Below are 17,769 nucleotides of genomic sequence, written 5' to 3'. Positions count from 1 at the left end.
AAGATCTAAAGTTGTGTAGCTTGCAACAGGCATGGTACTCCCCTCCCCTAGGAAAGCACATAGTTTAAGCATGAGTATGCATTATCATTTTGACAAGGACATATCAAAGGCAATCTGTTGAGCCTCCGGGAAGGCTTTCTCACTCCTAAAAAAAAAAGTACTAGTCTAGCTGTTTCATTTCCTGCCTCTGAATATTGTAACCTGCTCAATACGTGTGCAAGGAGGATGCTACCTGTTGCCACTGTATTAATCAGAATTTCTGTAGTAGAGAGCAGAAATGGGAATGGATATTGGAGTCATGGTGAGCTTACTGGGGCACTAAGCTAACCAGCTTTAAAGCTCTCTTATCTCAGCTTCCTCTCAAAAAAGAAACAAACAGTCTCGTTTGCTTGCTGTTTATCTGGTTATGCCATTTGTCTTTGGCTATTTTTTTAACTAGCATATAAAAACATCCTAACTGATAAAGTTGTGCTACCACATTTAGTCATAGAGCAGTGATTCTCTAAGAACCATATCCTTAAAAAAAATGTGAATTTGTCTAGGAAAACTATGAAATAAAAAAAAAGAGAGAGAAAATATAAACCAAAATTATTTTCATGGTCATTGGACTTTATAAGAAAAGAGAGATCTGGAAATAAGATAACCCTTTCAAACTCATGTCTTCATTGAACCAATTGAGTCATCTTGAAAAACAATATTTAACTTCTGTGGCACTCATGCCTTAGACTTTAAAAATAAATGCTATAAGAGTATTTTTTCAAAGTTGTATGAAATATGATCATGTACATCTGGTGCATATTGGACATTAATAATTACTCATTCTGTCTACTGATTTGTTGCTCTTCTGCAAAAAAAGAAAAAAATGATGCAAGAAAACTTAGCTCACCTGGTCCACAGATGTACTAACAGAGAGTTAATATACTCGTCCAATATTTTATACACTATAGTATGGTCTGTCTAGAAATTAAAATGGAGTGAGTGGATTGATTAGAGAATGGAGAGAAGGCACTACTTCTTAAAGAGGGGGTTGGGATGTACCAGTGCAGCCGTGGATGTTGGGAGATATGTAGACACAAAGGGTAGCCTACATATTTTTTGGTATTCTTCCAGCTGTTGGGTGTCCTTAAAACTAGAAAATAGGAAGTAAAAACTATGCTATAGAAACCTAGACTATCACAACCAGTAATCCAGATGAACTCTGGGCAAATTTTTATTGTTGTTTTGGTGAGGAGAAAGGGGAAGGGAGAGAGAAAAAATAGAGACAGAAACAGAGACAAAGAGAAACACACACACACACACACACACGAGAGAGAGAGAGAGAGAGAGAGAGAGAGAGAGAGAGAGAGAGAGAGAGAGAGAGAGAGGAACCTGGGTGGGGAGGGAGAAAGAAAGAGACTCACTGTATAACCATACAGGATGCGTCTGGATTCACCATGGAGCCCAGATTAGCTTCACATTTGTGGTGACCTTCCCACCTCAGCCTACCAGGCACTGGGATTACAGTTGTGAGCCACCTTGCTGGACTGAGTTAGCCGACTAGTAGGACTCCTTGGTGCTGCCATTCTCTTACTAAATGTGACTCTGTGCTCTTTGATATTCGATAATGTTCAACAGTTCTGCGGAACTCCAAGTTCTTCCACATTTTATTTTATCAGTTCCATTGAAAACATTAAGTTGATACCTTTAACTTTACTCTTAAACCAGGGCCAAGTCGGCTTTTCTCCAAAGAATGCTGGCCCTGTGATTCCACTGTATGAATGCCAGGAAGCATACTGAGCAGAGAGTTCTAGCTTTAGATAAGCAGTTGATAATGTCTGACCGTTCCTGTTTTGGAGCCAACTTGCCTTTGAAGCAAGAGTGCTGAAGTATGTCTGTCCTCTGAGTTTACCTGGCCCCTCTTTGTGGCCACTGAAACTCATTAATGTTCTCAGTCTATGCCTAGTAATGTTTTTCCATGAAGCTACCATATTGCCTACATTTCTCCCTCTGCCTATTTCTGCTGTAGTTAGACAATCTAACAGAAATCACCAAACACATTTCCAAATCATCATGGTATAGAGTTGATTGAAACAGCTTTCTGAGCTACCTTATAGAGGCAAACCACACGATTGACTCCTAGAGAATGCAATATGCTGCAAACTAACCTCCAGGAGTGACCCTGTGCATAATTTCCTTGTCTTAAAGCAGAGCTAAAAGAGCTATTGGATGGCTCCAGGGGCCTCGGATTTGTGGGTCCACACAATGGGGGAGCATCTATCTACCTCATACCTTCAGTTCCCATCCTTCTCAGATCACTACACTCTGCCGTCTCATACTGAAGCAGGGCACAAAAAAAGAATACCTTTTTATTGTGTTAGCCTGCTGACATTTGGGGCTGACTTAGTAGTAAGTTATGACCTATTATAAGTGTGAATTCAATTCTAATGTCTCTTCTTTAAAACCAAGTGGCATTTTGTCTTCACTTATTAAAGCAGATTATGGGTCTTGTTAGATTTGATTTTCATCCCTCTCCATCCCCCCCCAAAAAGTCACAACTTTTAAATGATCTACTTTTTTAATGATCTTTTTTTAAAAAACAGTTTAAAAACCCAGCTGAGAATGATGGCAGAGGCTTATAGGTCCAGCACTTGGAAGGCAGAGGCAGAAGAAAGCATGGGTGTGAGTGAGGATGGCCTGGCTGTAGAGCAAACCACAGATCAGCAAGTAAGAGAGATGAATTCAGTAAGTAAGAGAGATGAATTCACCTTTTATATGAAGCCTACTCCTGAGACAACTACATCCCCAGGAAACAGTCGATGCCAGAGGTCAGAGTGCCCATGACCTCAACTCCCTTTTAAATTCCAGCCACCAACAATGTGTTAACATTGGAGAGCTGACACATCAACTTTCAGATTAGAGCATGAGTCTTCTTGCCCCATTCAGTGCTCTTTTGCCTCAAAACCCTTTTATAGCTCAACCACGTATTGCAAACAGAGTAAGCAAACTAAACTAATTTTCAAAATATTACTAAGGATAGATATTGCATGGATGTTGGTTACAACTAATCGTATTTCACAAGTAAATAAATTAACAGCTGCCCATTATTTTCAAGTAAAGAATACAACTCTATAAATATAAGAGACTTTGGATGGAAAGATGAGCTCAAGAATGCTAAGTTTATTTTAAGATGAAGGAGAACATGTATCATTGGCCACCAGAACCTTTGAGATAACATCTAATTCATCTTTACACCCCAGAGTCTAATGTTTAGTCTGGTACTTAGAAATGACATGATTTGGTGGTTAACACACAAGAGGAGATGAGGTAAGGTAAGTCCCCAGAATTTCAAATCAACACATTGTGCTAAGGAGATGTTAAGATGGATACTTGTTTTATCAGGAAAATAAAGGAAAACAAACCTTGAACTTCAGTTAATACTCTGTATACTTATTTCCACCAAAATTGGGGTAAAATGAAATAAATTACATGGCATAGGAAGAGATGTTGTATCTCAGAGAAATGTTACCTTAGGAAAAAAAATGAAGTTTGCTGAATTAAATACTCATGTTTCTTCCATGAAACTGTATTTAAAGTAGAGAGGCAAGAAGAAGGGGAGATATGAGGCAGGGGGAACGGATGAGTACAGGTTCTGTGATGCTCTGGTACAGACTTATGGGAAGCACTAAGCCTGTGGTAATGAGAACAGGAGGGAAAGATTGATGAGGCTCTGCTGTAATGAGGACCCTCCCTTATTTCAAATGTCACCGAAAGGTTATCATCTTCTCTTGGGTCAGTCACGAGAGTCAATCACATGATGGATTTGGAAGGTAAGATGGAAGAAATGATGATAAGAACTAACATCAACTCCCTAGTACTCGACTTGAACTCCAATCAATAGCACCCAATTTTGTTCGATCTCGGAGCTTAGAGACCAATGAACAACTGCAGTTTAACTCAGTTGTAGGTGCCATTGTTTATTTACAAACAGAATGTTCCTGGATAACAGTGCTTTACAGGTCTTTTTAATAAGATAGTGTGCAAAAGTCTAAGCAGTAAAATAGCATCTCTGGTATAAATAGAGAATTCAAGGGAGATTGACTCTAGGGGAGCAGAAGGCTTCACTCCAGATGCTGTATCAAGTATGGTCCTGGAATTTATTGGTGAGTTACTGGATTACAGGGCTATATTGTTAATTTGCCTCTGTGTCCTTGGTAACACCCATTGTGTGACAGATGTTCAAACCTAGTAGTATTAAGTTTAGCTGAAGAAAAACACTGTATCTGCCAAGCTTTTACCTATACCCCAGCAAAAAACATGACACTCCAGTGGCTTTCATCACATTAGAATGTAGTGAGCATAAGCCCACTACAGTAGAACTGCCCACCTTCATCTGCAGGGGATACTTTCCAAGACTCCTAATTGATGCCTGATACCATAGATAGCACCAAGTCCTATGCACTATGTTCTTTTCTACTGGTTAAGACTCAATTCTATCTCTCATGCATATATGCTTGTGATAAAGATAAATTTAGAAATTAGTTGTAATAAGTAATAATAAAGTATAACAATAATAACAGTATATTACAAAGTATTTTTTGTTTTTCCCGCTAATAACTTGCTCTGAAATTTTTTTGCAACCATATCATAAGAATTTCTTTCCTTATTAAGTTGAAAATGTCTATCCACATTGTGACTTCTTTTTCTCATGTCCAAATGGCCAGCATCACTTTGTTTGTGCTTTGTGGTCATTAAGTGACGGCTACTGGACCACAAACCCTGAGATGCTAAGACATCTGAGAACCGAGAGGGCTGAGTGTCTAATGGGCTGGTGGTATACACTGCACAGATAGCATAGACAGAGGAATGACTCAGACCCATAAGAAAATGAAGTAGGACAGCATTTGATCTCATCTTCCTACTCAGAATGGCAGGCAATTGTTTATTTGTAGAATGAGTTTCACTTAACATTTCTGGAACAAAATTTATCATGGTAACTTCAGTCGTATAAAATAAGATCATGGATAAATTTGGAATAATGAACTCATAATTTGTCATCAGGGATGGAGAAATAATATTGGCATCATTAAAATAGAACTCGATTCTTTCTCTCATGCATATATGCTTGTGATAAAGATACATTTAGAAATTAGTTGTAATAAGTAATAATAAAGTATAACAATAATAACAGTTTATCTCACTGTTATTAATATAACAGTATATTACAAAGTATTTTCTGTTTTTCCCTCTAATAACTTATTCTGAAATTTTTTTGCAACCTTTGGGAAGATTGGTTCTTGATAGGATATTTCAGTGTATAATATACAGATCCAGAAGAACTCAGGTACCTTGTCCACTGATTTTTATTGATATAGATGAAGGTGGCTCTAAATGCAAACCCTAACCACACTTGGGAATCTATAAAATTCAGATGGCCATATATTCTAATAATTTTTTAAAAATTAATTTATCATATATGTGTGCATGCATACATTTCCATAGGTGCCCAAGGAGGTCATTAGATCCCCTTGAACCTGAGTCACAGGTTGTTGTGAGATTCCTGATTGCGCTCTATGAACCAAACTACAGTCCTCTGCAAGAGAAGCAGGCAGTCAGAATTGCTGAGCCATGTCTCCAGCCCCTATTTTAATGTTTTTGTAAAGACAATCAAGGTTTCAAATCCTGCATCTTAAACATCATTTGATGGTAGACAAGGGTAGAGATGGTAGAAAGTACGCCAATTTTATCAAGCCACTGCTGGGAAGATATTCAATTCCCAGAACATTGGCACCTCAGTGAGGGACCATTGAGACACACTAGATAAAGCAGTATACTGAAAGTTGGCTCTGGGAAATTACAACATTCTCTAAGAACTTATGTGCCATGGGGCCCAAGTAACCTGAGATGGAGCATCCAGAGCCAGAAGGACTTCTCAGCACATTGGCATAAAAGTATACTAGAGGAAGCCAGTACTGCTCTCCAAGTCTGGTCCTAAACTGCAGCTCATGGCAAGTTGGATGAGTAGTTAGGAAAACCTTAAGCCAATGAAAAGTTGGAAGAAGAAGAAGGAGGAGGAAGAGGAGGAGGAGGAAGAGGAGGAGGAGGAAGAAGAGGAAGAGGAAGAGGAAGAAAAAGATATTTTTATTCTATAAAAAGTATATAAATATCATATATACAGGTATTAGAAAATGCCATTCTCAAGAAATGTACCCCAATTTTCACCATGGTTGGGCTACAACCTTGATTCTCTACAGAAAGTGATATAGGGCCATACATTTTGTCCTCTCTCCGAGGAGTGTACTCTCTATGTGTTTTACATGTGTGTGTTGAGTGACTCAATGACTCACCTATTCCTCTCATCCCATACACTTAACTTCTACTTAGCTTTCATGTGCTATATTAGTCAACTTTCCTTTTATTGTAAAGAAAAAACAAAAGAAAGGAAGGAAGAAGGAAGAGAGAGGGGAAAGGAGAGCGGGGAGAGAGGAAAGGGGGAATTTCAATAGAGGAAGGGGATATGAGATTGATTCTTCTAGAGAAATCTGTGAAGAGCCAAGGTCCTGGACAAAGATTTTCATTTCCCCTAATTCTGTGTTCCAACATGTCAACAGCTTGATGGAGTTTTTCTAGTAACAGAACAAAGGAAGCCACAAATCAAGGCACCTTTTAAATAAATTGAAGGAAACATTAAGTAGGTGGATTAAAGTAAAGCAGACAAGCTCCCACTGTAGGCCTCAGGTGCTGATGGTTTTCTTAGACTTTTGGGTGTTGGAAACTAGACTTCCATTAAATAAACACAATATAGGATGTTAGGTCCAGCACAGATGTAGGCAAAGAATGACTAGGGAGTTAATGACAGTTTAAGATAAATAGTAATTAGGCTAAGGATCTACAACATTCCAACCTCTCCATAGTCAAAAGAAGTTCTAATCAGTTAATCAGCCTTGCAGGAGGTTCAAGTGAAGGTGCAATTTATTTCTGGGAATTTTGCTCACAGTGATAACTTGTAACACAGTAATAAAAAGCTAAAATAAGACCATTATCAGATTCTGTACAGTACTGACAACCACAGGGAAGAGAAGAAGGTAAGTGGAGAAGCCACACGGGGTACATGAGCCATGACAACGTGGCCCTGAGGGCTGGCCAGTTGGAGTTAAGAGCAGCCCAGATGAAACATAGTAAGTAATAACTCAGGGTTATCAATAGGAAAGCAGATTCTAACCGCATAGAGGGTAGATATCTGTCCGGCTCTAGTTGGCCAAACATAAAGAGCTTGCCCCATACGATGAGAACTGGTTCTACACACGAGCTGCTTCCACAGTGCGGCACCTGTACCTCCGTGGTGGTGCCGGGGTTGGTTCCATGACCAAGATCTATGGAGGACGGCAGAGAAATGGTGTCAGGCCCAGCCATTTCAGCAGAGGCTCAAAGAGTGTGGTTCGCCGGGTCCTCCAGGCCCTGGAGGGACTGAAAATGGTGGAGAAGGACCAAGATGGGGGTCGCAAGCTAACACCTCAGGGACAGAGAGATCTAGACAGGATCGCTGGACAGGTGGCAGCTGCCAACAAGAAGCATTATAACAAAGGATGCTGGGTTAATAAATTGCCTCATTCATAATCGTGGAAAAAAAAAAGTTGTGTGTCTTTTCTCTGGGAACTAAATGATCAAGGTGGGGTAGAAACCCCAGATTGGAATTAAAAAATTCTACAACACATCCCCTGCCCAGTCCAGGGCTATAAGCATGTGGAATTAGAACTTCCAGGAAAAGAGTTTTTAACTACGTATGTGTACAAGGCATCAAAGAGCTTAAAACTCTTCTAGTTCCATAGAACTTTAATTTTCTCCTTCACTCTAGCAACTCAGAAATAGATGAGCAGATTTTCTTTAGAACCTACCCAAAATAAAGATTTTTTTTTTCCCCTTCAGGGCTGAAATCAAGACTGAGAAATGCTAATCTAGAAAACGGAAGAAACTTAAGTCATGTAAATAGCTCAGAATAGGCTATGTAGACTGACCTTTTGTGTTCTCTGGGGGGAGCTGCTCATTTTGTAGACTGTAAGGAACGTTTCTTGCAGCTAAGGTACTAAAAGGAGTCCATGTTTGTTCATGCCTACTCAGTCTGGGGAGTAGAACTGTGCTTAAGCTATTGTCAGTGTTAAATGCAATGCCAAACTGATCTTATTTCTGGACCTGAGTCCGCAAGGCCCCACAGGTCTTCATGGCTTTAAACAGAGTCTGTGAAGACAACAGGTGAGCAAGAGCACAGTTTTCTCCTTTCAGATTCTTCATGTCCTCTTTCTGTTTCTCTCTCCCTCTTCCCCTCCCTCCCTTTCTCTCTCTCTCTCCTTTCCTCTCTCTCTCTCTCTCTCTCTCTCTCTCTCTCTCCCTCTCTCTCCCTTCCTCTCTCTCTCTCTCTCTCTCTCTCTCTCTCTCTCTCCTCTCTCTCTCTCTCTCTCTCTCTCTCTCTCTCTCTCTCTCTCTCTCTCTGTCTCTCAGTGTCTCTGTCTCTCTGTGTCTCTGTCTCTCTGTGTATGTCTCTCTGTGTATGTCTGGGAGGGGGCATACCTGTGTGAGGGTTCACATGCACATGTATGCACAAGCATGTGGCAGCCAGAGGTTAATGTAAGGTGTCTTTATCTTCCACTCCACTTACTGAGGCATGGTCTCTCTCACTTGGACCCAGAGCTCACCTATAGGATAGACGAGCTAGCTAGACAGTGACCATGGGATTCCCTTCTCGGCTTCCCAAGCACTGGCATCACAGGCAGCCACCACACCTTCCAGGCTTCCACAGAGGCTCTGGGGATCTGAACTCTACCCTCTCACATTTGTGCAGCAAGAACTTTATCCACAGAGCCATCGCCCCAGTCTGTGGTCTGATCTGGAAGGTTCTTTTCACTTCTGTAATTCTCCTACAAGATTCCTCTCCTTGTTTTCTCTAGTTTCCCAGTTTTGGGACATGAGGCAACATACAAGAAACTAGCACGAATACTCAACAAATAGGACTCTCATAGACAGGGATTTAACCAATGTAAGTTGTCACTGCAGCCATTGTAAAACTTTGTTCCTGGAGCTGTTTCTCAAGAGTTTTCATTGCTTTTTCTTTTCAATGATAGAAGTGTTAGAGACAGATTCTAGGCAGGACCTGCTAGAACAGGGAATTCCAGATTCTTGCCCTTGATGCCTATAAACATCCCTTTTATAGCCCCTCCTAAACTCCATCAGTGGGCTGCATTCCTGTGCCGTGCTGGACAGCTCTACCTGGATGCTTCTCTCTCCACAAACTCAACTGAGGAAATTAAGCATCATTTGTTCTCTGGGTCTCCTATTCCTATTCTCTCTTTTAGTCTCAATTACTCAGTCTTAGCAAGGACTCACACCATCTTTGTTCTTCCTCGAGTTCTTTAAATACACAGGCAGCCGTTTATGTTCTTAAGACAATTAAAGTTTGATTTGGTAATGGTGGATTGAAATCATACCTTTTAAAGTCACTTGGAAAAGTGATTGAAACTGATGTTTGTTTGTTTGTTTGTTTCCTTTTTTAGGGTCCCCATTGACTTAGATGGCTCACTATCCAACCTTCTCCTTCTTCCTATCTCCAAATCTCTGACAATGAGTCTTCCTGAACTCTATTGGGTTTCTATTTCCCCCTTGCATTCAAAACACTTGAGACCTTTGGTGGCATGAGTGTGTGGTTACAGATTGTTCACACAGCAGTGACCATGAGATGAATAAGAACTAGCTTAAAATCATTAGTGCCTACTCTCCCAACAACCCACTTCTTCCAGCAAGCCCCCTCCTCCCAAAGCTCCCAGGATTTCCCAAATAGCACCATCACCATTGCCACCAGCTAGGCCATGTTTGCAAAGGCTAGGAATCACTTCACATTCATACCATGAGAACCTTAGACCCACGGCAACAGTGACCTCTCCTAGAACAGGTTCACTTTGGTATCCCAGTGCAGTGCCCAAGCAGATATCCTTATGTGTTGCTTTGATGAGGGTAACACCATTGCTATTACTAAGCTCCATCCTGCTTAAGTAGACAGGGGACTCTCAGTGACAATATGCTGATATTCATGACAAATTCCTACTTAGAACACTGGCAACCACACTTCACAGCTGTTTTCCTGAGGGCACTTTACAGTTTTTATCAACATAGTCTCAAGAGGTTAGTAATGGAGAATATCCCATCATCCTTTTTTCCCCCTTAGCTGAGAAAAGCAAAGTATACTATTTTAAGAGTCATACTGAGGATATTCAAATATAAAACCAATGTGGGAAAGTAATATATTTTTTTGACTCTCTGAGCCAGTAGCCCATCTTCCCTGAGAAGCTTTTTCCATAAAGAAAAACAAACAGCACCTTATCAGTTCTGTTCCTGGTAGTAGTCCCGGGAGACCAAGGGAGTCTCTGGTCATCTGTTCAAGCCCAGATTCCCCATGGTAGCACCCAAAAAGGAAAATGACTGTATGGTATCTTAGCTGTCATATCCAGTTTTATTTATTGACTTTTTATGATGAAAACAATGCAAAGAAATAGAAAGGAAGTTGACAGAAAAGAAAAAAAAGACCAAAAGCTATAAAATAGGAAATATCAAAATTGATATTGAAATGATGAGCAGATTTAAGCTGATAAGCTTGCAGCCAAACTGATAAGGCGACAAAGGAAAAGCAGCAGAGTTGGCCATGAGAACAGAGGGGCAACACTAGTACACCTGCAGGCACAAAAGAGGGGGAAGCAAACAGCAAGGCGACTTTAGGCCTATAGATTCAATGCTTGGATAAAACTGGAAAGAAATTAAGAAATTGGAAAATGCAAACTACCTGTCACATAAAAAACAAAGTATGACTTGAATAGCTTTTATTTTTTATCTGTGAAAGAAATTTCATTTAAAATTCAAAACCTCCCTGGAACAAAACTCCAATATGAGAATTTCATGGCTGAGTTGCACCAAAATTCGCTGAGAAATGGCGTCAGTTCTAGAGAAGCCATTATGAAACAGAGCAGAAGGAATATGTTCCAACGTGGGTCACCCTAGACCCAAGACAGAAGGATACAATATGGAAAGAAAAGTGCATTATCAATAGCTTTCACACACCCTTAGTAACCACCTAGCGAGTCAAAAATCTCAAAATACAAAAATATACACGGACTAAAACAGTTTAGGCCAAGAATGTAAAGATGCCTTAAATAAAAACTGCATGGTATTGGTACAATGACAGGCAAGTGGACCAATGGAATAGGATTGAAGACCCAGAAATGAACCCACACACCTATGGTCACTTGATCTTCGACAAAGGAGCTAAAAACATCCAGTGGAAAAAAGATAGCCTTTTCAACAAATGGTGCTGGTTCAATTGGAGGTCAGCATGCAGAAGAATTCGAATTGATCCATTCTTATCTCCTTGTACTAAGCTCAACTCCAAGTGGATCACGAACCTCCACATAAAATGTGACACACTGAAACTAATAGAAAAGAAACTGGGGAAGACCCTTGAGGACATGGGCACAGGGGAAAAGTTCCTGAACAGAACACCAATAGCTTATGCTCTAAGATCAAGAATTGACAAATGGGACCTCATAAAATTACAAAGTTTCTGTAAGGCAAAGGACACTGTCAAAAGGGCAAAACATCAACCAACAGGATCTTCACCAACCCTAAAAACAGAGGACTAATATTTAATATATACAAAGAACACAAGAAGTTAGACCCCAGAGAACCAAATAACCCTATTAAAAAGTGGGATACAGAGCTAAACAAAGAATTTTCACAAGAAGAACTTCGGATGACTGAGAAGCACCTTAAGAAATGTTCAACTTCATTAATCATTAGGGAAATGCAAATCAAAACAACCCTGAGATTTCACCTCACACCAGTCAGAATGGCTAGGGTTAAAAACTAAGGAGACAGCAGGTGTTGGAGAGGATGTGGAGAAAGAGGAACACTCCTCCACTGCTGGTGGGATTGCAAGATGGTACAACCACTTTGGAAATCAGTCTGGTGGTTCCTCAGAAATCTGGGCATGACACTTCTGGAGGACCCTGCTATACCTCTCCTGGGCATATACCCAGAGGATTCCCCAGCATACGATAAGGACACATGCTCCACTATGTTCATAGCAGCCTTATTTATAATAGCCAGATGGAAAGAACGCAGATGTCCCTCAGTGGAGGAATGGATACAGAAAATGTGGTATATTTATACAATGGAATACTACTCAGCAATTAAAAACAATGAATTCATGAAATTCTTAGGCAAATAAATGGTTGGAACTGGAAAATATCATCCTAAGTGAGGTAACCCAATCACAAAAGAATACACATGGAATGCAACCACTGATAAGTGGATATTAATTACCCCAAAAGCTCTGAATTCTCAAGATATAGTTAGCATATCAAATGATACCCAAGAAGAGGGAAAGAGAGGGCCCTGGCTCTAAAAAGAGTTGATCCACCATTGTACGGGAATACCAGGACAGGGAAATGGGTGGGGGGGGGGGGTGTGATTAGGAAATAGGTGAAGAGAAGAGGGCTTATGAGACTGATGGGGAGGGGGAAACCGGGAAAGGGGAAAGCATTCAGAATGTAAACAAAGAATATAGAAAATTAAAAAAGGAAAAAAAGAAATGAAAAAAATCTCAAAAATTAATCAAAATAATTTATCATGTTATTTAATGAAAAAAGAAAAGCCAGACAAGATCATTTCAATAGTTGAAGCATAAAAAATTGAGAAAATCCAATATCCATACATGACAAAAAAATTTTTTCAGAAGTCCAGAAACAGAATTTCCTCTGTTTGATTTAAAAGTATTCAAAAGCAAACCAAAACTCTCTTGCCTTGCTTTTCATATTAAAAAATGTTAAAATGAGTTGCAGATTTAAATTTCAGAGTTACAGATATAAATTAAATTTAAAATAATGAAATTGTTAGAAGCTAGAGCAGAAATATTGGCACTTGAGAATCAGAGGAAGATTTCTGAAATGGGGTACAAACAATGCAGACTATAAAAGAAAAACAATTTGCCAAAGTGAACTCAAAAATCTATTTTACTCTTACATAGTTAGAATGGAAAAGAAACGTCAGATTGGGAAAATATTCAAAAATATTTACCCAATGAATAGCTTATGTGTTCAGGACATCTCAAGAATAAATAGGAGTGAGTGGGGAAGGGGAGGGGCTTGAATAGACTTGTTATCAGGGATAACAAGTGTATTGCAAGTAAGTACATAGAAAGATGCCAAGCATTGCTAGTCACTAAGGAAACGTACATTCAGTCCACACTGGGTACCACTCTGAACCCACTGCAGTGGTTCTATGACAGCAGTGACAGTGTCACCTGTCAGGACAGAGAAGAACTCTAATACAGAAACACTAAAAACAGTACATCTGATTTGAAATAGATTTTGGAAATGCCTTATAAAGTTAATGAGTAGTCCAATAACTCCATTTTGTTTTGTTTTATATTTGAGTGTTTATTATTTTTATTTTATATTTAAGTGTTTTGCTTACTAGTATATGTGTGTTGTGTGTATTCCTGAGGCCCCGAGAGTCCAGAAGAAGGAGTCAGATTTCTGGGAGACAACACGTGGTTGTTGTAAACTAAAGCAGAGTCTTCTACAAGAGCAGTAATTACTCTAACCATCTAGCCATCTTTCCAGCCCCTAAGAGCTCCAGTTTACTGGTTTACCCAAGAGAAGGGACAAGAGTGACTGCACAGACCTGCACCGAAATGGAGTGTGCAGTTTTATTCATGACAGTAAGAAACAACTTGAAACTTATAACCAGTGAGTGGAGGATCAAACTGCCTATGTCTGTATTCTGGAAAGCCACTGGTAATAAAGGGGCATCCTATTGATACACCTGGTATCAAGGTGACACTTAGAAACAGTACGCTAGCACAAAAGCTACCCACAGTAAGATTCTGTTTACATGAGATGTTAGAAAAGGCCAAACTACAGATCGATAGAAAGTGGGCTGTGGGTTTTTAATGCTGTTGTTTGTTTGTTTGTTTGTTTGTTTGTTTTTCAGGATCAGGAAATTGGAAGAAGGGAATATAAACAGGATGAAAGAAACAACTTTTCTCTTAATTTGAGATATAGTCACATGAATATAAATTCTTGTCAAAATCAATCAGGCTATATTCCCATGCCAGCAAATTTCATTGTGTATAAATTGTTCTTTAATAAAACATTGGTAAATTATGTATAATGACTGATTGCAGATGAATTTGCTGTATTTCTTTGGTTCGGGTGTTTTTTTTTTTCTATACATATAGGTTAGTTCCTATTTCCTAACTTAATCACAAGTAATAAATACTCACCAGGATGCTGAAAATGTTATGATCCTTCAATTCCTACATAAATTCCTACAGACTATACAGATGGGTGTCACCATTCCCTCACTTGTAGAAATTTCTGTTGTTCTCAATTTCTCCCTAAGTTATTTAATGCTCTGTTAGACTTTGTATATACATTCTTACATGTTTTAAAACATTTCTATTTAATAGTTTTTCTCCAAAGTTAGTTATTACCTCAAATCCAAGTAGATGCTAAGGACCTTTGTTTAAACGTGTTGTTGGATGTTTTTCCAGGAAGGTTGTGCTGATTTTACTATCACAAGTAGGGTATAGAAAAAATGCCATCATTTTGTTAAGAATTTGCAGACACCTTCTTATGGGTCTTTACACTTCAGCCCCATCATGAGTAATAGCTTTCTCTATACATCTATGCTTAAAGGCATAATCCACTGTCCACAGCATTCATAGTACTATGCGCATTAACAGAATTCATTTAGTCAGTTCACAGGGAGTGGGGCATTTGCAAAACCTCTGGGCTGTGTGATAGTCTACTCTGAGGCCATCTTCCTAATACTGGGTGTGATGGTGATTCTCCATTGCTCACTTCTGCCTGCCTATTTTTGTGTTACTGCGTTTATTAACTCCCAGCGTTCATGACATCTCTAGCCCTCCTAGCTTCAGTATAGCAGCACAAGATAGCATCTTAGCCGTGACAGTCCTTTGTCTATAGAGTGTATCTCTCAATAGCCCACCATAAGTCATCCAGCTAACACAGCTGTGGCTTCTCATTCATTCATGCCTCTTTATCCTGCCTTTTAATTCCTGGCTCTCATCTCCCTAAACCAGCACCCAGAAACTAGGAAAAGCAATATCCCATACATAACTAAATGAGTGTCATTTAAAAGACAGTTGAGCTCTTTCCTCTTTGGGTCTAGGCTGGTCAGCTTTCAGCCTATCACCTCTTGTCTCTCTTCCCTACTAGACTCAATGCTCCCTTCCTCGTGTCTGCTTAATCCTGTCCTAGTCCTGAATTGGGATTGACCACAGCTGCCTTTGGGTTCATTAGGTTCCAGCTCTATTTGAGTTCCCTTAGGGTAGGACAACCACTAACTCCTGGTAACGTCTGAGGCTCAGTGTGGGCATCATCTTCAGTGCCATCGTCTGCTTTCCCCTTCCTGCACATCCTGCCTAGCTGTCTAATTTCAACAGTCTTCCCTACCAGAGACAAGCATCGGAGGAGGTCAGAGGCTAACTCTTTCCTCTGTGTCCAAGCAGCATTTGCATGGCCCCCAGACTTGTTTCATTAGCAGAGCCACTCACCCAACCAACTTATTTCATACAGCATACTCTTCAGATGGTGGCCATATGCTCTTTTCAAATAATAACTTTCCCTGCAATTATAGATTTTTGTAGTAAGCCTCTTGTGCCCTTCTTCACTCTGGGGCTACAGACAATGCGGCTTTCTTTTGGCTCATGGATTTCTAATCATCTGTCTGCTTCATTTGTCATTACTATTGTTGTCTATAGCACTTAAAGATTCATAGTCTTTTAACTTTAAATGAACCAGTCAATTCTAGTCACTTTATTTTTGGTGCTCAAATTGTTTTACCTTGTACTAGTTAAAAATCCTTCAAACTTGTCCTAGGGGAACCTTTTGATATGGCCCTATTAGTTTTGGGAAATTCTTTGCTTATATGTACCATGGGATTTCTTGGGCTCATCTTGCCTGTTTTCAAAGACGTGGAATTGGTCCTCTTTTCAAGAAACCCTGGCCCTTTGGAATATACGTTTTTCTTAGGTCCTACAATCTAACTAGCAGGAATATTTCTGACACTAGTTTACCATTTGGCATTGCTTCTACAATTTCAGAGAGAACAGAAATAAAGCATATGCAATTATTTGGCTCCTCTATATGACCAAAAAGAGTTTTAATGAAAACTTTAAAAATTCCAAAATCAACAAGAATACCTCTCCGAAAAATATATTAGTAGTAGTAAATGTAGAAGAGTGGATAAAATTGGAAGTAACACTATAACTGTTAGTGAAATCATCAATTGAGACTATGGGGGAAGGGGTGCTGGTAACCTTCACAATGGAAGGATCGGGCTATCTCATTTGAACTCACTTATCAATTTAAAAAGGCTCAGAAGTGAGATACCAGACATCATCTGCCACATGAGGTATTGCACTAAAACATGCATATCACTGCTTATGAAATGTTCCTCATTGATAAACATTAAAGTTGGATGGAATCGAGATTTTGATCTAAATTTTAGATTGCAGAGAAATCAGAAAACAAACAAACAAGCAAACAAATAAACACAGCATTTGGAACATTTGCAGTCACTAACCCAGTTTCTTCAACAGGTCAAATGTGTTATAAAAGTAAAGATTTCAAAAGCTTTACAAGCAAAATGAAATAATTGAATCTCACTTTGACCCCAATTTAAATAAATCAGTTGTAAAGTCTTTTGTGAATAGTTGCTCAAGTGTAAAGGCGGGCCTGAAGTTAGGCACCATTGACTCCGGCCAGGGAAGCAGGGAAGCTCCCTGTAGATCTTGACTACTCCAGCTCCTCCAAGACCATCCCCCAGCTTTATCCACAGCTCTGAGGCAGGCCTCCTGCTGAGGCCTCCTTTTTTTTTTCCCCTTCCCCCACTCTAGTGGACCACACACATCTTCCCCTCTCTGCTCACTGCTCTAGCCCATCCAACTCCAGCAAGCATTCATTCCTTAGAAATCTTAGGCCACTCTAGCCTGTGAAGCAGGGAAGCTACCTGCAGCTGTCCACCTCTCCCTCCATTCCCCAGCCCAACGCCCAGGCTCATCACCAGGCCTGCAGCAGGCCTCTCCTCACTCTCTGCCCCCATTCCCAGGGGACTAAGCAGATCCTAGGAAAATAACCTGTTTTCCTCCCTCCTATGAACCCCCTCAGCACCACCCCACCCTATCCCCATTCCTAAATGTCAGCTCCCAGTATCTAAAAATGCATTCTACCCAATAGTTACACCTATCAGCTCTCCTGAGAACCAGAGAGGACAACAAAAACCAAGGACCAAAACACTCGCCCAACAAAGACAAGACTAGAAACTGTTAAGAGACAGTTGCCTGAGTCCAGACATCTCAGGAACAACTTCCACCTTGCTGACTGAATCAAAACTGAGTTCATGTTCCCAGGCCCTGGAACCCCCCCTGCTTCTTCAGGTGTTTCAAGCTTGTCTGTTAACCAGGATGTAAAGAAGGAAGTTGCTGATTATTTAACAACTAAAGTCCATGAGTTGTAAATGCATTGCCTGTCATGACTTAATTAACTTGCCCACTCCTTCGTTCCCTTATCATTCTGAGTTCCGGGCCAGAAGTTCAGGAGGAGGTCTGACCATCAAAGCTATAAGTTAAGGACCCTGAAACCAGGTGACCCAGATAAGGACCAGCCATCAACATTTACTTCCTTGTTCAACCCCGTGTGTTAAAATATGATTAGACAATGCTACATT

The 17,769-nt window shown here is 40.0% G+C and overlaps 1 protein-coding gene across 1 annotated transcript; it reads left to right on the top strand.

Annotated features, from left to right (window-relative positions):
- Positions 1-2,652: 2,652 nt before the first annotated feature.
- On the top strand, positions 2,653-7,593 carry LOC127697067 (40S ribosomal protein S19-like). Its single transcript, XM_052199930.1, has 2 exons — positions 2,653-2,703; positions 7,231-7,593. The coding sequence occupies exons 1-2, from the start codon at positions 2,653-2,655 to the stop codon at positions 7,591-7,593; spliced, it is 414 nt and encodes a 137-aa protein (XP_052055890.1).
- The last annotated feature ends 10,176 nt before the right edge of the window (positions 7,594-17,769 follow it).

This window comes from Apodemus sylvaticus, chromosome 12, assembly GCF_947179515.1.
Source record: "Apodemus sylvaticus chromosome 12, mApoSyl1.1, whole genome shotgun sequence".
Classification (NCBI taxonomy): Eukaryota; Metazoa; Chordata; class Mammalia; order Rodentia; family Muridae; genus Apodemus; species Apodemus sylvaticus.
The sequence above is the reverse complement of the archived record's forward strand: the minus strand, read 5'-3'. Positions and strand labels throughout refer to the sequence as shown.

Coding starts and splice junctions, on each gene's coding strand:
- LOC127697067 (XM_052199930.1), top strand. CDS start 2,653: ATGGGTGTGAGTGAGGATGGCCTGGCTGTAGAGCAAACCACAGATCAG. Junction 2,704..7,230: donor AGCAAACCACAGATCAGCAA/GTAAGAGAGATG, acceptor GTCCGGCTCTAG/TTGGCCAAACATAAAGAGCT.